This window comes from Oncorhynchus kisutch, linkage group LG17, assembly GCF_002021735.2.
Source record: "Oncorhynchus kisutch isolate 150728-3 linkage group LG17, Okis_V2, whole genome shotgun sequence".
In the NCBI taxonomy this organism is placed as follows: domain Eukaryota; kingdom Metazoa; phylum Chordata; class Actinopteri; order Salmoniformes; family Salmonidae; genus Oncorhynchus; species Oncorhynchus kisutch.
This window is the reverse complement of record NC_034190.2, coordinates 12582702-12601787: the sequence shown is the minus strand read 5'-3', so window position 1 is coordinate 12601787 and position 19086 is coordinate 12582702. Positions and strand designations below refer to the sequence as shown.

The 19086-nt window shown below is 40.5% G+C and overlaps 1 protein-coding gene across 1 annotated transcript; it reads left to right on the top strand.

Moving 5' to 3' along the window:
* Window positions 1–357: 357 nt before the first annotated feature.
* LOC116354484 (cylicin-2-like) lies at window positions 358–18662 on the top strand. Its single transcript, XM_031794952.1, has 5 exons — window positions 358–477; window positions 9813–9874; window positions 16070–16105; window positions 16224–16268; window positions 16423–18662. Exons 1-5 carry the CDS (start codon window positions 467–469, stop codon window positions 17358–17360), a joined length of 1092 nt encoding a protein of 363 aa, XP_031650812.1. The 5' UTR covers window positions 358–466; the 3' UTR covers window positions 17361–18662.
* Window positions 18663–19086: the final 424 nt, after the last annotated feature.

Sequence of the window (19086 nt, the reverse complement as noted above, 5' to 3'; positions counted from 1 at the left end):
TTTTTAAAGGGAGATATGGGGGTAGATTCAGATCAGAGGGGGACGGGGTTAGTGTGTAAGCTATGAGTGTGTGTGAGGGGCTGAGGGTTTTTAAAGGGAGATATGGAGGTAGATTCAGATCAGAGGGGGACGGGGTTAGTGTGTAAGCTATGAGTGTGTGTGAGGGGCTGAGGGGTTTTAATGGGAGATATGGGGGTAGATTCAGATCAGAGAACATGAGCTGTTTGAAAACACGAAGGTGTGAGAGCCTCACGCTCAACCCTGTTTTAAACTAGTTTAATGCTAGCTGTTCCTCTGCAGTGCCTCTGTCTATCTTTCTGTCTCTCAGTGTGTCTCTGTGGCCCTCTAGGAGTAGAGGGAGTGGTGAACGTATAAAACCTCTTGGGCTCCCTCCAGCCAGACTGTAGACTTACTGGAAACTATAGACACCTGAGTGTCGCCCCACTGGCTAAACTATCCCGTCACAATGCTGTCACGGTAAGCGAACACTAACACAAGGGTTGCCACTTTTGGGTATTTATTTTTGACTTACATGTGTGTACGGGAAATTTTAAAATGACACAATCTATTTGACATATTTGGACACCTGTATTCTTGGAGGAAGTTTATTAGTCAGTCTACCTATAGAATGAAACTAAAGATGTTTACAGCTGCTGGGGGTACTTCAATGATAGAGAGTGGTGAACAGTTGAATTCATTGTTTTTGTGTGGGTTTTTGTGTGTGATCACAATAGGTTGGCAATGTGTGTGTCATTTTTGTTATTTCAGACTTCCTTTTTTCTTGTTCAATCCTAAACTTCAATAACAATAGATTTACAACTGATATCAATGATGATACTGGTACAAGATAAAGTGATGGGACTCTAAATAGTCTTTAAAAAGATTTTGAGAATTTGGGAAAATGCTCAACTCTTAGTCAAAAAAACATCCTTTGTTTTTGACTTTTCATTATATTACAAAGATGAATTGTATAATGTACCAACTTTTCATTGATAATTCATTATCCATAATATATATTGAACATAAGAACATCCATAAGATACATGGCATTGCTGCAAGTTACACATATTCTTATTATAATGTAATGAGCAGGAAAAAAACGATTGTCTTTTTGCTTAGTCCTATTTGCTTTGCATTTTCCACTACCACTAACTACCCTAAGATGCTTTCTAGAAGTCATTATCTCTGTTGGACAAAATTACGGTTCTCTTTCAAGTAATCGTTTGGTGTCTCACAACGGGAATTTGCTGAATAAGCTATTCACTACGGAAGATCCAATCACACGACATCTGGAGTAGCTGTTATGATTTATGTTGTCCTTGATGTTTTTTGCATTGTTTTCTGTTTTCCTTAGGGGGGGGATCTTATTTTCTCGGATGGTTGAGGGGTAGCTCTTGGGGAACTGTGGGGGGGATCTGGGAGGGCCGGTGGCCTGGCGGTTGTGAGCGTGGGCCCTTGAGCAGGGTGTTGACCCTGGTTGCCTCTGTGTGTCGCTCTGAATCGGAGTCTGTTAGATGACTAATACAATGTAGTTGTTGAGCGGCTTCACAGCAAGTATATTGTATGTTTTAGCCTATAGACAGAAACTAAAACAGGAAACCCCAGTACTCAGGTCTGTCAGCTTCTATGTCAAGGCCATCAGACTGTTAAACAGCCATCACTAACATTGAGTGGCTGCTGACAACATACTGACTAAAATCTCTAGCCACTTTAATAATAAATAATTGGATGTAATAAATGTGTCACTAGTCACTTTAAACTATGCCACTTTATATAATGTTACATACCCTACATTACTCATCTCATATGTATATATTCTATACCATCTACTGCATCTTGCCTATGCTGTTCGGCCATACTCTACATTACTCATCTCATATGTATATACTGTACTCTATACCATCTACTGCATCTTGCCTATGCTGTTCGGCCATCGCTCATCCATATATTTATATGTACATATTCTTATTCATTCCTTTACACTTGTGTGTATAAGGTAGTTGTTGTGAAATTGTTAGATTATCTGTTAGATATTACTGCATGGTCGGAACTAGAAGCACAAAGCATTTCGCTACACTCGCATTAACATCTGTTAACTATGTGTATGTGACCAATAACATTTTATTTGATGTTTTAAATATAAAAAGGTGCCACGGTATTTGTCACACTCTTTCTAGCAAAGATCATTACACTCTAAGCTCTCCTCAGCATGACTTGGTCCCTGTCTACACCACGAGGTTAATGCTACCGAACGTAGGACCTCAACCTCTATATATACAGTGGGGCAAAAAAGTATTTAGTCAGCCACCAATTGTGCAAGTTCTCCTACTTAAAAAGATGACTGAGGCCTGTAATTTTCATCATAGGTACACTTCAACTATGACAGACAAAATGAGGGGAAAAAATCCAGAAAATCACATTGTAGGATTTTTAATGAATTTATTTGCAAATTATGGTGGAAAATAAGTATTTGGTCAATAACTAAAGTTTATCTCAATACTTTGTTATATACCCTTTGTTGGCAATGACAGAGGTCAAACATTTTCTGTAAGTCTTCACAAGGTTTTCACACACTGTTGCTGGTATTTTGGCCCATTCCTCCATGCAGATCTCCTCTAGAGCAGTGATGTTTTGGGGCTGTTGCTGGGCAACACGGACTTTCAACTCCCTCCAAAGATTTTCTATGGGGTTGAAATCTGGAGACTGGCTAGGCCACTCCAGGACCTTGAACTGCTTCTTACGAAGCCACTCCTTCGTTGCCCGGGCTGTGTGTTTGGGATCATTGTCATGCTGAATGACCCAGCCACGTTTCATCTTCAATGCCCTTGCTGATGGAAGGACGTTTTCACTCAAAATCTCACGATACATGGCCCCATTCATTATTTCCTTTACACGGATCAGTCGTCCTGGTCCCTTTGCAGAAAAGCAGCCCCAAAGCATGATGTTTCCTCCCCCATGCTTCACAGTAGGTATGGTGTTCTTTGGATGCAACTCAGCATTCTTTGTCCTCCAAACACGACAAGTTGAGTTTTTACCAAAAAGTTATATTTTGGTTTCATCTGACCATATGACATTCTCCCAATCTTCTTCTGGATCATCCAAATGCTCTCTAGCAAACTTCAGACTGGCCTGGACATGTACTGGCTTAAGCAGGGGGACACGTCTGGCACTGCAGGATTTGAGTCCCTGGCGGTGTAGTGTGTTACTGATGGTAGGCTTTGTTACTTTGGTCCCAGCTCTCTGCAGGTCATTCACTAGGTTCCCCCGTGTGGTTCTGGGATTTTTGCTCACCGTTCTTGTGATCATTTTGACCCCACGGGGTGAGATCTTGCGTGGAGCCCCAGATCGAGGGAGATTATCAGTGGTCTTGTATGTCTTCCATTTCCTAATAATTGCTCCCACAGTTGATTTCTTCAAACCAAGCTGCTTACCTATTGCAGATTCAGTCTTCCCAGCCTGCTGCAGGTCTACAATTTTGTTTCTGGTGTCCTTTGACAGCTCTTTGGTCTTGGCCATAGTGGAGTTTGGAGTGTGACTGTTTGAGGTTGTGGACAGGTGTCTTTTATACTGATAACAAGTTCAAACAGGTGCCATTAATACAGGTAACGAGTGGAGGACAGAGGAGCTTCTTAAAGAATAAGTTACAGGTCTGTGAGAGCCAGAAATCTTGCTTGTTTGTAGGTGACCAAATACTTATTTTCCACCATCATTTGCAAATAAATTCATTAAAAATCCTACAATGTGATTTTCTGGATTATTTTTTCTCATTTTGTCTGTCATAGTTGAAGTGTACCTATGATGAAAAGTACAGGCCTCTCATCTTTTAAGTGGGAGAACTTGCACAAATGGTGGCTGACTAAATACTTTTTTGCTCCACTGTGTATATATATATATATATATATATATATATATATATATATATATATATATATATAAACTCAGCAAAAAAAGAAACATCCCTTTTTCAGGACCCTGTCTTTCAAAGATAATTCGTAAAAATCCAAATAACTTCACAGATCTTCATTGTAAAGGGTTTAAACACTGTTTCCCATGCTTGTTCAATGAACCATAAACAATTAATGAACAGGCACCTGTGGAACGGTCGTTAAGACACTAACAGCTTACAGACAATTAAGGTCACAGTTATGAAAACTAAAGAGACACTAAAGAGGCCTTTCAACTGACTCTGAAAAACACCAAAATAAACATGCACAGGGTCCCTGCTCATCTTTGTGAACGTGCCTTAGGCATGCTGCAAGGAGGCATGAGGACTGCAGATGTGTCCAGAGCAATAAATAGCAATGTCCGTACTGTGAGACGCATCATCGGACTGAGCTTGTTGTCATTGCAGGCAATCTCAACGCTGTGCTTTACAGGGAAGACATCCTCCTTCATGTGGTACCCTTCCTTCAGGCTCATTCTTACATGACCCTCCAGCATGACAATGCCACCAGCCATATTGCTCGTTCTGTGCGTGATTTCCTGAAAGACAGGAATGTCAGTGTTCTGCTATGGCCAGCAAAGAGCCCGGATCTCAATCCCATTGAGCACGTCTGTGACCTGTTGGATCAGAGGGTGAGGGCTAGGGCCATTCCCCACAGAAATGTCCAGGAACTTACAGATGCCTTGGTGGAAGGGTGGGGAAACATGACACAGCAATAACTGGCAAATCTGGTGCAGTCCACGAGGAGGAGATGCACTGCAGTACTTAATGCAGCTGGTGGCCACACCAGATACTGACTGTTACTTTTTTTGTTGACCCCCCTATGTCCAGGGACACCTCATTCCATTTCTGTTAGTCACATGTCTGTGGAACTTGTTCAGTTTATGTCTCAGTTGTTGAATCTTATGTTCATACACATATTTACATGTTAAGTTTGCTGAAAATAAACACAGTTGACAGTGAAAGGACGTTTCTTTTTTTGCTGAGTATATATATATATATATATACAGTGCCTTGCGAAAGTATTCGGCCCCCTTGAACTTTGCAACCTTTTGCCACATTTCAGGCTTCAAACATAAAGATATAAAACTGTATTTTTTTGTGAAGAATCAACAACAAGTGGGACACAATTTATTGGATATTTCAAACTTTTTTAACAAATCAAAAACTGAAATATTGGGCGTGCAAAATTATTCAGCCCCCTTAAGTTAATACTTTGTAGCGCCACCTTTTGCTGCGATTACAGCTGTAAGTCGCTTGGGGTATGTCTCTATCAGTTTTGCACATCGAGAGACTGACATTTTTTCCCATTCCTCCTTGCAAAACAGCTCGAGCTCAGTGAGTTGGATGGAGAGCATTTGTGAACAGCAGTTTTCAGTTCTTTCCACAGATTCTCGATTGGATTCAGGTCTGGACTTTGACTTGGCCATTCTAACACCTGGATATGTTTATTTTTGAACCATTCCATTGTAGATTTTGCTTTATGTTATGGATCATTGTCTTGTTGGAAGACAAATCTCCGTCCCAGTCTCAGGTCTTTTGCAGACTCCATCAGGTTTTCTTCCAGAATGGTCCTGTATTTGGCTCCATCCATCTTCCCATCAATTTTAACCATCTTCCCTGTCCCTGCTGAAGAAAAGCAGGCCCAAACCATGATGCTGCCACCACCATGTTTGACAGTGGGGATGGTGTGTTCAGAGTGATGAGCTGTGTTGCTTTTACGCCAAACATAACGTTTTGCATTGTTGCCAAAAAGTTCAATTTTGGTTTCATCTGACCAGAGCACCTTCTTCCACATGTTTGGTGTGTCTCCCAGGTGGCTTGTGGCAAACTTAAAACGACACTTTTTATGGATATCTTTAAGAAATGGCTTTGTTCTTGCCACTCTTCCATAAAGGCCAGATTTGTGCAATATACGACTGATTGTTGTCCTATGGACAGAGTCTCCCACCTCAGCTGTAGATCTCTGCAGTTCATCCAGAGTGATCATGGGCCTCTTGGCTGCATCTCTGATCAGTCTTCTCCTTGTATGAGCTGAAAGTTTAGAGGGACGGCCAGGTCTTGGTAGATTTGCAGTGGTCTGATACTCCTTCCATTTCAATATTATCGCTTGCACAGTGCTCCTTTGGATGTTTAAAGCTTGGGAAATCTTTTTGTATCCAAATCCGGCTTTAAACTTCTTCACAACAGTATCTCGGACCTGCCTGGTGTGTTCCTTGTTCTTCATGATGCTCTCTGCGCTTTTAACGGACCTCTGAGACTATCACAGTGCAGGTGCATTTATACGGAGACTTGATTACACACAGGTGGATTGTATTTATCATCATTAGTCATTTAGGTCAACATTGGATCATTCAGAGATCCTCACTGAACTTCTGGAGAGAGTTTGCTGCACTGAAAGTAAAGGGGCTGAATAATTTTGCACGCCCAATTTTTCAGTTTTTGATTTGTTAAAAAAGTTTGAAATATCCAATAAATGTCGTTCCACTTCATGATTGTGTCCCACTTGTTGTTGATTCTTCACAAAAAAATACAGTTTTATATCTTTATGTTTGAAGCCTGAAATGTGGCAAAAGGTCGCAAAGTTCAAGGGGGCCAAATACTTTCGCAAGGCACTGTATATATATATCTGCCCCGGTCAACTGTAATTGCTGTATTGTGAAGTGGAAACATCTAAGAGCAAAACGGCTTATCCACAAAGTGGTAGGCCACACAAGCTCACAGAATGGGACCACCGAGTGCTGAAGCTCGTAAAATTTGTCTGTCCTCAGTTGCAACACTCACAACTGAGTTCCAAACTGCCTCTGGAAGCAACATTAGCACAATAACTGTTCTTCGGGAGCTTAATAAAATATGTTTCCATGGTCAAGCAGCCGCACACAACCCTTAGATCACCATGCGCAATGCCAAGCATCGGCCGGAGTGGTTTAAAGCTCACCACCATTGGACTCTGGAGCAGTGGACACACGTTCTCTGTAGTGATTAATCACGCTTCACCATCTGGCAGTGTGACACAAGAATCTGGGTTTGGCAGATGCAAGGAGAAGGCTACCTGCCCGAATGCATACAGTCAACTGCAAAGTTTGGTGGAGGAGGAATAATGGTCTGGGGCTGTTTTTCATGGTTCGGGCTAGGCCTCTTAGTTCTAGTGAAGGGAAATCTTAATGCTACAGCATACAATGATATTCTAGACGATTCTGAGCTTCCAACTTTTTGGCAACAGTTTGGCGAAGCCCTTTCCTGTTTCAGCATGACAATGCCACCATGCACACAGTGTAAATGCTTTGTCGAGATCGATATGGAAGAACTTGACTGGCATCCATAGAGCCCTGACCTCAACCCCATCGAACACCTTTGAGATTAATTGGAACGCCAACTACGAGCCAGGCCTAATCGTCCAACATCAGTGCCTGACCTCACTAATGCTTTTGTGGCTGAATGGAAGCAAGTCCCCGCAGCAATGTTCCAACGTCTAGGGGAAAGCCTACCCAGAAGAGTGGAGGCGGTTTTAGCAGCAAATGGGGGGGACCAACTCCATATTAATACCCATGATTTTAGAATGAGATGTTCGACGAGTAGGTGTCTACATACTTTTGGTCATGTAGTGTATACACTACTATTCAAATGTTTGGGGTCACTTAGAAATGTCCTTGTTTTTGAAAGAAAAGCACATCTTTTGTCCATTAAAATAACATCAAATTGATCAGAAATACAGTGTAGACATTGTTAATGTTGTAAATGACTATTATAGTAGGAAATGGCAGATTCTTTATGGAATATCTACATAAACATACAGAGGCCCATTATCAGCAACCATCACTCCTGTGTTCCAATGGCACGTTGTGTTAGCTAATCCAAGTTTAGAGGGAGGAAGTGTCTCCAAGTGTTTACTTCATAGGCATGACGCTAAGGCAAATAATTTTCAGACTAGAGGTCGACCGATTATGATTTTTCAACGCCGATACCGATTATTCGAGGACCAAAACAGTCGATACCGATTAATCTGCCAATTTTTATTTATTTATTTGTAATAATGACAATTACAACAATACTGAATGAACACTTATTTGAACTTAATATAATACATCAATAAAATCAATTTAGTAAATAATGAAACAAGTTAAATTTGGTTTAAATAATGCAAAAACAAAGTGTTAGAGAAGAAAATAAAAGTGCAATATGTGCCATGTAAGAAAGCTAACGTTTCAGTTCCTTGCTCAGAACATGAGAACATATGAAAGCTGGTGATTCCTTTTAACATGAGTCTTCAATATTCCCAGGTCAGAAGTTTTAGGTTACAGTTATTATAGGAATTATAGGACTATTTCCCTCTATACCATTTGTATTTCATTAACCTTTGACTATTGGATGTTCTTATAGGCACTTTAGTATTGCCAGTATAACAGTATAGCTTCCATCCCTCTCCTCGCTCCTCCCTGGGCTCGAACCAGCAACACAATGACAACAGCCACCATCGAAGCAGCATTACCCATGCAGAGCAAGGGAAACAACCACTGCAAGGCTCAGAGCGAGTGATGTTTGAAACGCTATTAGCGCGCGCTAACTAGATAGCCATTTAATTTTGGTTACACCAGCCTCATCTCGGGAGTTGATAGGCTTGAAGTCATAAAGCCCAATGCTTGACGCACAACGAAGAGCTGCTGGAAAATTGCACAAAAGTGCTGTTTGAATGAATGCTTGCGCCTGCTTACCACCACTCAGTCAGATACTTAGAAATTTGTATGCTCAGTCAGATTATATGCAACGCAGGACACGCTAGATAATATCTAGTAATATTTTTTATTTTATTTTATTTTACTAGGCAAGTCTGTTAAGAACAAATTCTTATTTTCAATGACGGCCTAGGAACAGTGGGTTAACTGCCTGTTCAGGGGCAGAACAACAGATTTGTACCTTGTCAGCTCGGGGATTCGAACTTGCAACCTTTCGGTTACTAGTCCAACACTCTAACCACTAGGCTACCCTGCCGCCCCGTGTGTAGTTAACTAGTGAATATGATTGCTTATGATTGATTGATTGTTGATTTGTATAAAATAAGTTTAATGCTAGCTAGCAACTTACCTTGGCTTACTGCATTCGCGTAACAGGCAGAGTCTCCTTGTGGAGTGCAACGAGAGAGGCAGGTCGTTATTGCTTTGGACTAGTTAACTGTAAGGTTGCAAGATTTAATCCCCCGAGCTGGTGAAAATCTGCCCTTCTGCCCCTGAACAAGGCAGTTAACCCACCGTTCCTAGACCATCATTGAAAATAAGAATGTGTTCTTAACTGATTTGCCGAGTTAAATAAAGGTGTATATAAAAAATATTAAAAATCGGCGCTCAAAAATACAGATTTCCGCCCTAATTATTCGGCCATTCCGATTAATCGGTCGACCTCTATTTCAGACACTGGTTTTCTATGGCTTTATATACCCCTGATTTTCACAGAAGGTCTGGGCCTCTGAGGGATGAATCTGTCCGATTATCCTGGCTTTGGAGAGCATATGGGAGTTGGCTACATCACATTGTGAGGTGGCAAACTATTATTACTTATGTAGCCCCGGTTCTCTGAGTGAGTATCTCACTGCAGTTCCCTGCTTGCAAGAGCGCAAGGAAGAGGGACATGCTTTAGAATGACCAGAGAGCAGCTCCATGGCACTTTTTATTGAGGAGGATCCCCTCCTCATTGGCCACGTGACTTATCCGTCCACGACAGACGCTGTGTGATTGGATCTTCCGTAGTGAATTGCTTATTTAACTAATTCCCATTGTGAGACACCTCTATTATCAGAGAACTGGGGTTACGCAAGTAACCTTAAGTTTTAAAAGTGGTGTGACCAGTTCTATCTCTGTGTTCTTTATTCTAACAGAAAGCTGACTGTTCATTTGATCTATGCTTTGGCTGGTCTTGCTCTCTCAGGCCACGTTACTGGTAAGAAAACATTCAATTAAACCTTATACATCTTATAAATGTGGGTGAATTTAGAACACTTCCATCAGTAACTACAGTTTAACAATAATGTCAATTTGTATAATATGTGCACAATATGTTGTCTAGAGACGATGGTTTCCATTTTAGTTTGATTTCAGGTTCAACGCAATGACAAAACAATGCATTACGGATTTCCTGCTTCACCTTTCTAGTTATCCAGTCTCTAAACTACACTACAAACATTAAGAGAGGGAATATGAGACTGTCATGGAGACACTTAACTAACCCATATAGAAGAACTGCAATGTCGGATACTCACATAAACCTGTATATACACACCTTTACTTTTTCCGCATTTTGTTGTCTAACAGACTGGATTTAAAATGGATTCGATGGATTTTTTTTGTCACACCCCATAATGTCACAGTGAAATTATATGTTCATTTTTTTGGACTAATTAATACAATATGAAAAGCTGAAATGTCTTGATTCAATAAGTATTCAACCCCTTTGTTATGGCAACTGTAAATAAGTTTAGGAGTAAGACTTTACGGAACAAGTCACATAATAAGATGCATGTGTGAAAGAATAGTGTTTAACATGATTTTTTTAATGAACACCTCATCTCTGTACCCCACACAATGCAAAATAAATGTGGCAAAGCAGTTAACTTTTTGTCTTGAATACAAAGTGTTATGTTTGGGGCAAATCCAATACAACACGTTACTGAGTACCACTCTCCATATTTTCAAGCAGATTGGTGGCTGCACCATGTTATTAGTGTGCTTGTAATGGTTCAGGACTGGGGAGTTTTTCAAGATAAAAAAAGAAACAGAATGGAGCGAAGCAGAGGCAAAATTCTACCTGCTTTCCACCAGACACCGGGAGATGAATTCACCTTTCTGCAGGACAATAACCTAAAACACAAGGCCAAATCTACACTGCAGTTGCTTACTATATTGACTCAGGGTAAAAAAAATCATTTTTTACGTTGTAGAAAAAAGAAGAGTGAAGACATCAAAACTATTAATTAACATATGGAATTATGTAGTAACCAAAAAAGTGTTTAACAAATCAAAATATATTTTAGATTTTACATTCTTCAAAGTAGCCACCCTTTGCCTAGATGACAGCTTTGCAGACTCTTGCCATTCTCTCAACCAGTTTCATAAGGAATGCTTTTCCAACAGTCTTGAAGGAGTTCCCACATATGCTGAGCACTTGTTGGCTGCTTTTACTTCACTCTGTGGTCCAACTCATCCCAAACCATCTCAATTGGTTTGAGGTCGAGTGATTGTGGAGGCCAGGTCATCTGATGCAGCACTCCATCACTCCTTCTCGGTCAAATAGCTCTTACACAGCCTGGTGGTGTGTTGGGTCATTGTCCTGTAGAAAAACATATGATAGTCCCACTAAGCGCAAACCAGATGGGATGGCGTATCGCTGCAGAATGCTGTGGTATCCATGCTGGTTACGTGTGCCATGCAGAGATCATCCGTTCACATACTTTGCGTATTACAAAGACATGGTGGTTGGATCCAAAAATCTCAAATTTGGACTCATCAGAACCAAAAGACAGATTTCCACCAGTCTAATATCCATTGCTCGTGTTTCTTGGCCCAGGCAAGTCTCTTCTTATTATTGGTGTCCTTTAGTAGTAGTTTCTTTGCAGCAATTCGACGACCATGAAGGCCTGATTCACGCAGTCTCCTCTGAACAGTTGATGTTGAGATGTGTCTGTTACTTGAACTCTGTGTAGAATTTATTTGGGCTGCGATCTGAGGTGGCGTTATCTTCCTTTCCTGGATCTCCCTTTCCTGTGACGGTCCTCATGAGAGCCAGTTGTCATTGCGCTTGATGTGTTTTGCGACTGCAATTGAAGAAATTTTCAAAGTTCTTGAGATTTTCCGCATTGACGGACCTTCATGTCTTAAAGTAATGATGGACTGTCGTTTCTCTTTGCTTATTTGAGCTATTCTTGCTATAATATGGACTTGGTCTTGGTCCAAATAGGGCTATCTTCTGTATACCACCCCTACCTTGTCACAACACAACTGATTGGCAAACACATTAGGAAGGAAATACATTCCACAAATGAACTTTTAACAAGGCACACCTGTTCATTGAAATGCATTCCAGGTGAATACCTCATGAAGCTGGTTGAGAGAATGCCAAGCGTGTGCAAAGCTGTCATCAAGGCGAAGGGTGGCTACATTGAAGAATATAAATTATAAAATGTATTTGATTTGTTTAACACTTTTTTGCTTACGACATGATTACATATGAGTTATTTTACAGTGTTGATGTCCTCACTATTATTCTACAATGTAGAAAATAGTAAAAATAAATAAAAAACTTTTGAATGGTACTGTATATACAGTGGGGCAAAAAAGTATTTAGTCAGCCACCAATTGTGCAAGTTCTCCCACTTAAAAAGATGAAAGAGGCCTGTAATTTTCATCATAGGTACACTTCAACGATGACAGACAAAATGAGGAAAAAAAATCAAGAAAATCACATTGTAGGATTTTTAATGAATTTATTTGCAAATAATGGTGGAAAATAAGTATTTAGAACTTGCACAATTGGTGGCTGACTAAATACTTTTTTGCCCCACTGTATGTATATACAGTGCCTTGTGAAAGTATTCGGCCCCCTTGAACTTTGCGACCTTTTGCCACATTTCAGGCTTCAAACATAAAGATATAAAACTGTATTTTTTTGTGAAGAATCAACAACAAGTGGGACACAATCATGAAGTGGAACGACATTTATTGGATATTTCAAACTTTTTTAACAAATCAAAAACTGAAAAATTGGGTGTGCAAAATTAAGTGCAGCAAACTCTCTCCAGAAGTTCAGTGAGGATCTCTGAATGATCCAATGTTGACCTAAATGACTAATGATGATAAATACAATCCACCTGTGTGTAATCAAGTCTCCGTATAAATGCACCTGCACTGTGATAGTCTCAGAGGTCCGTTAAAAGCGCAGAGAGCATCATGAAGAACAAGGAACACACCAGGCAGGTCCGAGATACTGTTGTGAAGAAGTTTAAAGCCGGATTTGGATATAAAAGGATTTCCCAAGCTTTAAACATCCCAAGGAGCACTGTGCAAGTGATAATATTGAAATGGAAGGAGTATCAGACCACTGCAAATCTACCAAGACCTGGCCGTCCCTCTAAACTTTCAGCTCATACAAGGAGAAGACTGATCAGAGATGCAGCCAAGAGGCCCATGATCACTCTGGATGAACTGCAGAGATCTACAGCTGAGGTGGGAGACTCTGTCCATAGGACAACAATCAGTCGTATATTGCACAAATCTGGCCTTTATGGAAGAGTGGCAAGAAGAAAGCCATTTCTTAAAGATATCCATAAAAAGTGTCGTTTAAAGTTTGCCACAAGCCACCTGGGAGACACACCAAACATGTGGAAGAAGGTGCTCTGGTCAGATGAAACCAAAATTTAACTTTTTGGCAACAATGCAAAACGTTATGTTTGGCGTAAAAGCAACACAGCTCATCACCCTGAACACACCATCCCCACTGTCAAACATGGTGGTGGCAGCATCATGGTTTGGGCCTGCTTTTCTTCAGCAGGGACAGGGAAGATGGTTCAAATTGATGGGAAGATGGATGGAGCCAAATACAGGACCATTCTGGAAGAAAACCTGAGTCTGCAAAAGACCTGAGACTGGGACGGAGATTTGTCTTCCAACAAGACAATGATCCAAAACATAAAGCAAAATCTACAATGGAATGGTTCAAAAATAAACATATACAGGTGTTCGAATGGCCAAGTCAAAGTCCAGACCTGAATCCAATCGAGAATCTGTGGAAAGAACTGAAAACTGCTGTTCACAAATGCTCTCCATCCAACCTCACTGAGCTCGAGCTGTTTTGCAAGGAGGAATGGAAAAAAATTCAGTCTCTCGATGTGCAAAACTGATAGAGACATACCCCAAGCGACTTACAGCTGTAATCGCAGCAAAAGGTGGCGCTACAAAGTATTAACTTAAGGGGGCTGAATAATTTTGCACGCCCAATTTTTCAGTTTTTGATTTGTTAAAAAAGTTTGAAATATCCAATAAATGTCGTTCCACTTCATGATTGTGTCCCACTTGTTGTTGATTCTTCACAAAAAAATACAGTTTTATATCTTTATGTTTGAAGCCTCAAATGTGGCAAAAGTTTGCAAAGTTCAAGGGGGCCGAATACTTTCGCAAGGCACTGTATATACACACAGTTGAAGTCGGAAGTTTACATACACCTTAGCCAAATATATTTAAATATATTCAGTTTTTCACAATTTCTGACATTTAATCCTAGTAAAAATGCCCTGTCTTAGGTCAGTTAGGATCACAGAATAATAGTAGAGAGAATTATTTGTTTCAGCTTTTATTTCCTTCTTCACATTCCCAGGGGGTCAGAAGTTTACATATACTCAATTAGTATTTGGTAGCATTGCCTTTAAATAGTTTAACATGGGTCAAATGTTTCGGGTAGCCTTCCCACAATAAGTTGCGTGAATTTTGGCCCAATCATCCTGACAGAGCTGGTGTAACTCAGTCAGCATTGTAGGCCTCCTTGCTCGCACACGCTTTTTCAGTTCTGCCCACAAATGTTCTATAGGATTAAGGTCAGGGCTTTGTGATGGCCACTCCAATACCTTGACTTTGTTATCCTTCAGCCATTTTGCCACAACTTTGGAAGTATGCTTGGGGTCATTGTCCATTTGGAAGACCCATTTGCGACCAAGCTTTAACTACCATATTGATGTCGCTTCAATATATCCATAAAATGTTCCTTCCCCATGAGGCCATCTATTTTGTGAAGTGCACCAGTCCCTCCTGCAGCAAAGCACCCCCACACCATGATGCTGCCACCCCCGTGCTTCACGGTTGGGATGGTGTTCTTCGGCTTGCAAGCCTCCCCCTTTTTCCTCCAAACATAACGATGGTCATTATGGCCAAACAGTTCTATTTTTGTTTCATCAGAGGACATTTATCCAAAAAGTACGATCTTTGTCCCCATGTGCAGTTGCAAGCCGTTCTCTAGCTTTTTTTATGGCGGTTTTGGAGCAGTGGCTTCTTCCTTGCTGAACGGCCTTTCAGGTTATGTCGATACAGGACTCGATTTACTGTGGATATAGATACTTTTGTACCTGTTTCCTCCAGCATCTTCACAGGGTCCTTTGCTGTTGTTCTGAGATTGATTTGCATTTTTCGCACCAAAGTACGTTCATCTCTAGGAGACAGAACATGTCTCCTTCCTGAGTGGTATGACAGCTGCGTGGTACCATGGTACTTATACTTTGTACTATTGTTTGTACAGATGAACGTGGTACCTTCAGGCGTTTGGAAATTGCTCCCAAGGCTGAACCAGACTTGTGAAGGTCTAAAAAAATCTGATGTCTTGGCATATCAGAAGCTTCTAAAGAAATTACATAATTTTCTGGAATTTTCCAACCTGTTTAAAGTCACAGTCAATTTAGTGTTTGTAAATGTCTGACCCCCTGGAATTGTGATACAGTGAAATAATCTGCCTGTAAACAATTGTTGGAAAAATTACTTGATGTTCTAACCAACTTGCCAAAACTATAGTTTGTTAACAAGAAATTTGTGGAGTGGTTGAAAAATGAGTGTATGTAAACTTACAACTTCAACTGTGTATATATATATATATATTTATAATAAATTTTGAATTTAGTCTTTAACACAACAAAATGTGGAATAAGTCAAGGGGTTTGGATACTTTCTGATGGCACTATATGAATACACTATAACAACAGCACCCCTGAAGCATAGTTTGACAAATGCTTTCTAGACCAGACATGAGTAAATGTGTCAGTCTGACTATTTGCTGTGGGGCCATGCTGAAGGTTTAGACAGATGACAGAATAAACCAAAGGCTTCTCAAATCCAAGCCAAAGTTATATCAATTCCCCAAACCTTTTCATGCCATAAAACATTTTACTTACTGCCTTCTTCAAACACACATTCTATAACATCCACTTTAAACACTATTTGAAAGACAGTAAGCCCAATCAAAATCATTTACCAATTAAAAAATATATAGTAATATTGATCTTGTCCAGACCCATTTTATTACTGAAGAGTCCATGGCTAAAACAAGTTCAATGGCCAGATGACAAACTCCAACTCACCCAATGTTTTCTTCTTCATTTATCAGATGTGAGTAGCAGTGATACATCCACAGACACAAGCAGTGAGTCACCAATTGATTTGAATGGAAATTAAGCACACTGACTACTGGGGATTTCCTGATAATTACAGTAATGGTGACTTCAATGACAGCATCAAAATCACCCGTCCTTGTCTTCTAGATGGAGATACCAGCGTGGAAACCACAGGCAGTCCTGATGCCCCAGGTGAGGCCTAGGAGTAAAATACACAAAGGTCAAAGATAAGGGTTAAGGCCAAAGGTCGAAATCATTAGAGTGCAGGATGTAGTTATTACGATTAGTTATGAGGATGCATGGCAATTTGTATTTCAATTGAATGCAGTAGAATATTTTCTCACAGGCAAGTTCTGCATGCTGTGCTGTACTGAAGACTGCATCGAGGAAAGCAGCCATGTCGGAAGCCAAGGTTGTTGGGTGCCCTGTATGGAGGCATGTTGGAAGGAATGTATGGAGCCCTATATGGATCTCTGTATGGAGCCCTGTACACAGGATTTGTCAAAGGTGTGCAACAGTAAGGGGGACATTAATGAGGACGGTAAGGGAGACAGTAAGGGAGACACTGAGGACAGTACGAGGGACGGTAAGGGAGACGGTACGAGGGGCGGCAAGGGAGACGGTAAGGGAGACAGTAAGGACGACAGTAAGAGGAATGGTAAGGGAGGCAGTAAGGAGGACAGTAAGGAGGACAGTAAGAGGGATGGTAAGGGAGGCAGTAAGGAGGACATTAAGGGAAACAGTAAGGAGGACAGTAAGAGGGACAGTAATGAGGACAGTAAGAGGGACAGTAAGGAGGACAGTAAGAGGGACAGTAAGGAGGACAGTAAGAGGGACAGTAATGAGGACAGTAAGAGGGACGGTAAGGGAGGCGGTAAGGAGGACAGTAAGAGGAATGGTAAGGGAGGCAGTAAGGAGGACAGTAAGGAGGACAGTAAGAGGGATGGTAAGGGAGGCAGTAAGGAGGACATTAAGGGAAACAGTAAGGAGGACGGTAAGAGGGACAGTAATGAGGACAGTAAGAGGGACAGTAAGGAGGACGGTGGGAGGGACAGTAAGGGAGACAATAAGGGGGACAGTAAGGAAGTCGATAAGAGAGACAAAAAGGGGGACAGTAAGGGAGACAGTAAGGGAGACAGTAAGGGAGACAGTAAGGGAGACAGTAAGGAGGACAGTAAGGGAGACCGTAAGGGGGAAAGTAAGGTAGACAGTAAGGGAGACAGTAAGGAGGACAGTAAGGGGGACAGTAAGGTAGACAGTAAGAGGCAAAGTAAAAGACAGTAAGTGTGAGTGTAGTCTAACATTGCTCTTAAGTTCCTTAGCCCTCCCTTGGCCCTCAAAATGGGGAAGGTGTCTACAGAGATACAATTGAATTATTATGCTGTTTTGAGGTGGATAACATTTTTCCCCACTTTTTGACTGTATTGTTGTTGTTTTTAACTTCCTGATGTTTTGAGATCCTCTCTAGTGTTTACAGGACATAGGGGTCTGATTGGTGAAATCAATGCTAGCAGTAATATACAGAATGACAATGTATGAGAAGTAATGTGTCGCTGCAATACTGACAAGAAATGTATCCAATTCCAATGATAATGAGTACATGATGCGTGAGATGTTCAATAAAGAATCATTTCTGTGATGTGGATTTTTGCCACTATGCACAACCTCCAGGGCTAAGCCTCTACCCCTTCAGAAGAAGGCCTCTGTCAGGTTTATTATGGGTTTTATGGTATAAAATCACATGTTTTATAATGAAGTTCACTGCTTTACTTTGAGTTTATTTTGATTTCTCGGTTCTCTTTGTTTTAAGATACTTAGTATGTTGCATTTATTCAATATAATCACTTATGACAATCAAAGTTGTAACACTTAAGATAAGAACGATTGACAGGTAACATGTTTTTTGTTTATGGTTGTTTATTGATTGTTTAAAGCTGTTCAGGATTTCCCCTTCTGCTATACAGATAATGCTATGCCTGTTCAGTGCATTTTGGTTCATGGAAGACTGTTTGCTCTCCCACTGCAAGATGTGCCCCGTTACAGTGCTGGATGAAGAGGCACGTCTGTCAATCCACTAATGAAAAGTATGGGATGTTGGATTCAAAATTCTTGGTGCCCCTTAAATTTGGTTAACCTCTCTTAGGTCAGGAGTCTTCTTCTCAAAAACCCATTGGAGGATTAGCTCAGAGGGGAGGTACCTCTGGCTTTCTTATCCAATGGGTTTTGTGAAGGAGACGAGGAAAGAGAGGAGATGACATGAAGAGTGTGCAATTGAGATCTTCCCAATGTATCCTAGGTGACCCACCTGAGTTCAAAGGCCAATGGCTGTAATTCAGCTATAGGTAGTTTCAAGTGATAGATATATCTAATATACGGTATTTTCTGACCAAGAGGGTGGACAACATTGACTAAATGTTTTGACCAGGGTCTAGGCACTTGGAGAGCAAACAGTGATAGGATGGCTTTGTAATGATGATTTTGTCCTTCAATTGTTGGGATATTGGTATGAACCTTCCAAGGAACCTGCCTGTTTCCCCATACGTATATTTGTCTAGTAAACAGTTAAACATATAGAATCTGTTTGCCTTATCCTTGTATCCGGCATTTTCCAAACCTTGAACAAATAAATTATTCTCAACAATCTCAAAGGTATTTTAATATTTGATCATGGAGAATCAAACTTTGTTTTTGTTAAAGACAGTTTATTTAAGTTGTGACATCATCATTATACAAGTTATGGTCAGTCTAAGTCATGGAAAGAGCAGGTGTTTGGTATTCTCAGTGTATTTCCACACTACGAAGTTGGAGTAATACTGTATTAATAATACTGTATTAATAATACTGAATAATACTGTAGTAATAATACTGAATAATACTGTATTAAAAAATACTGAATAATACTGTATTAGTAATACTGAATAATACTGTATTAATAATACTGAATAATACTGTATTAATAATACTGTATTAAAAATACTGAATAATACCGTATTAATAATACTGAATAATA

What these genes read in the sequence shown, in the direction of transcription:
- LOC116354484 (XM_031794952.1), top strand. An exon ending in TACATCCACAGACACAAGCA is followed by an intron (nt 16,106 to 16,223) that starts GTGAGTCACCAA and finishes CTTGTCTTCTAG; the next exon opens with ATGGAGATACCAGCGTGGAA. An exon ending in AGGCAGTCCTGATGCCCCAG is followed by an intron (nt 16,269 to 16,422) that starts GTGAGGCCTAGG and finishes ATTTTCTCACAG; the next exon opens with GCAAGTTCTGCATGCTGTGC.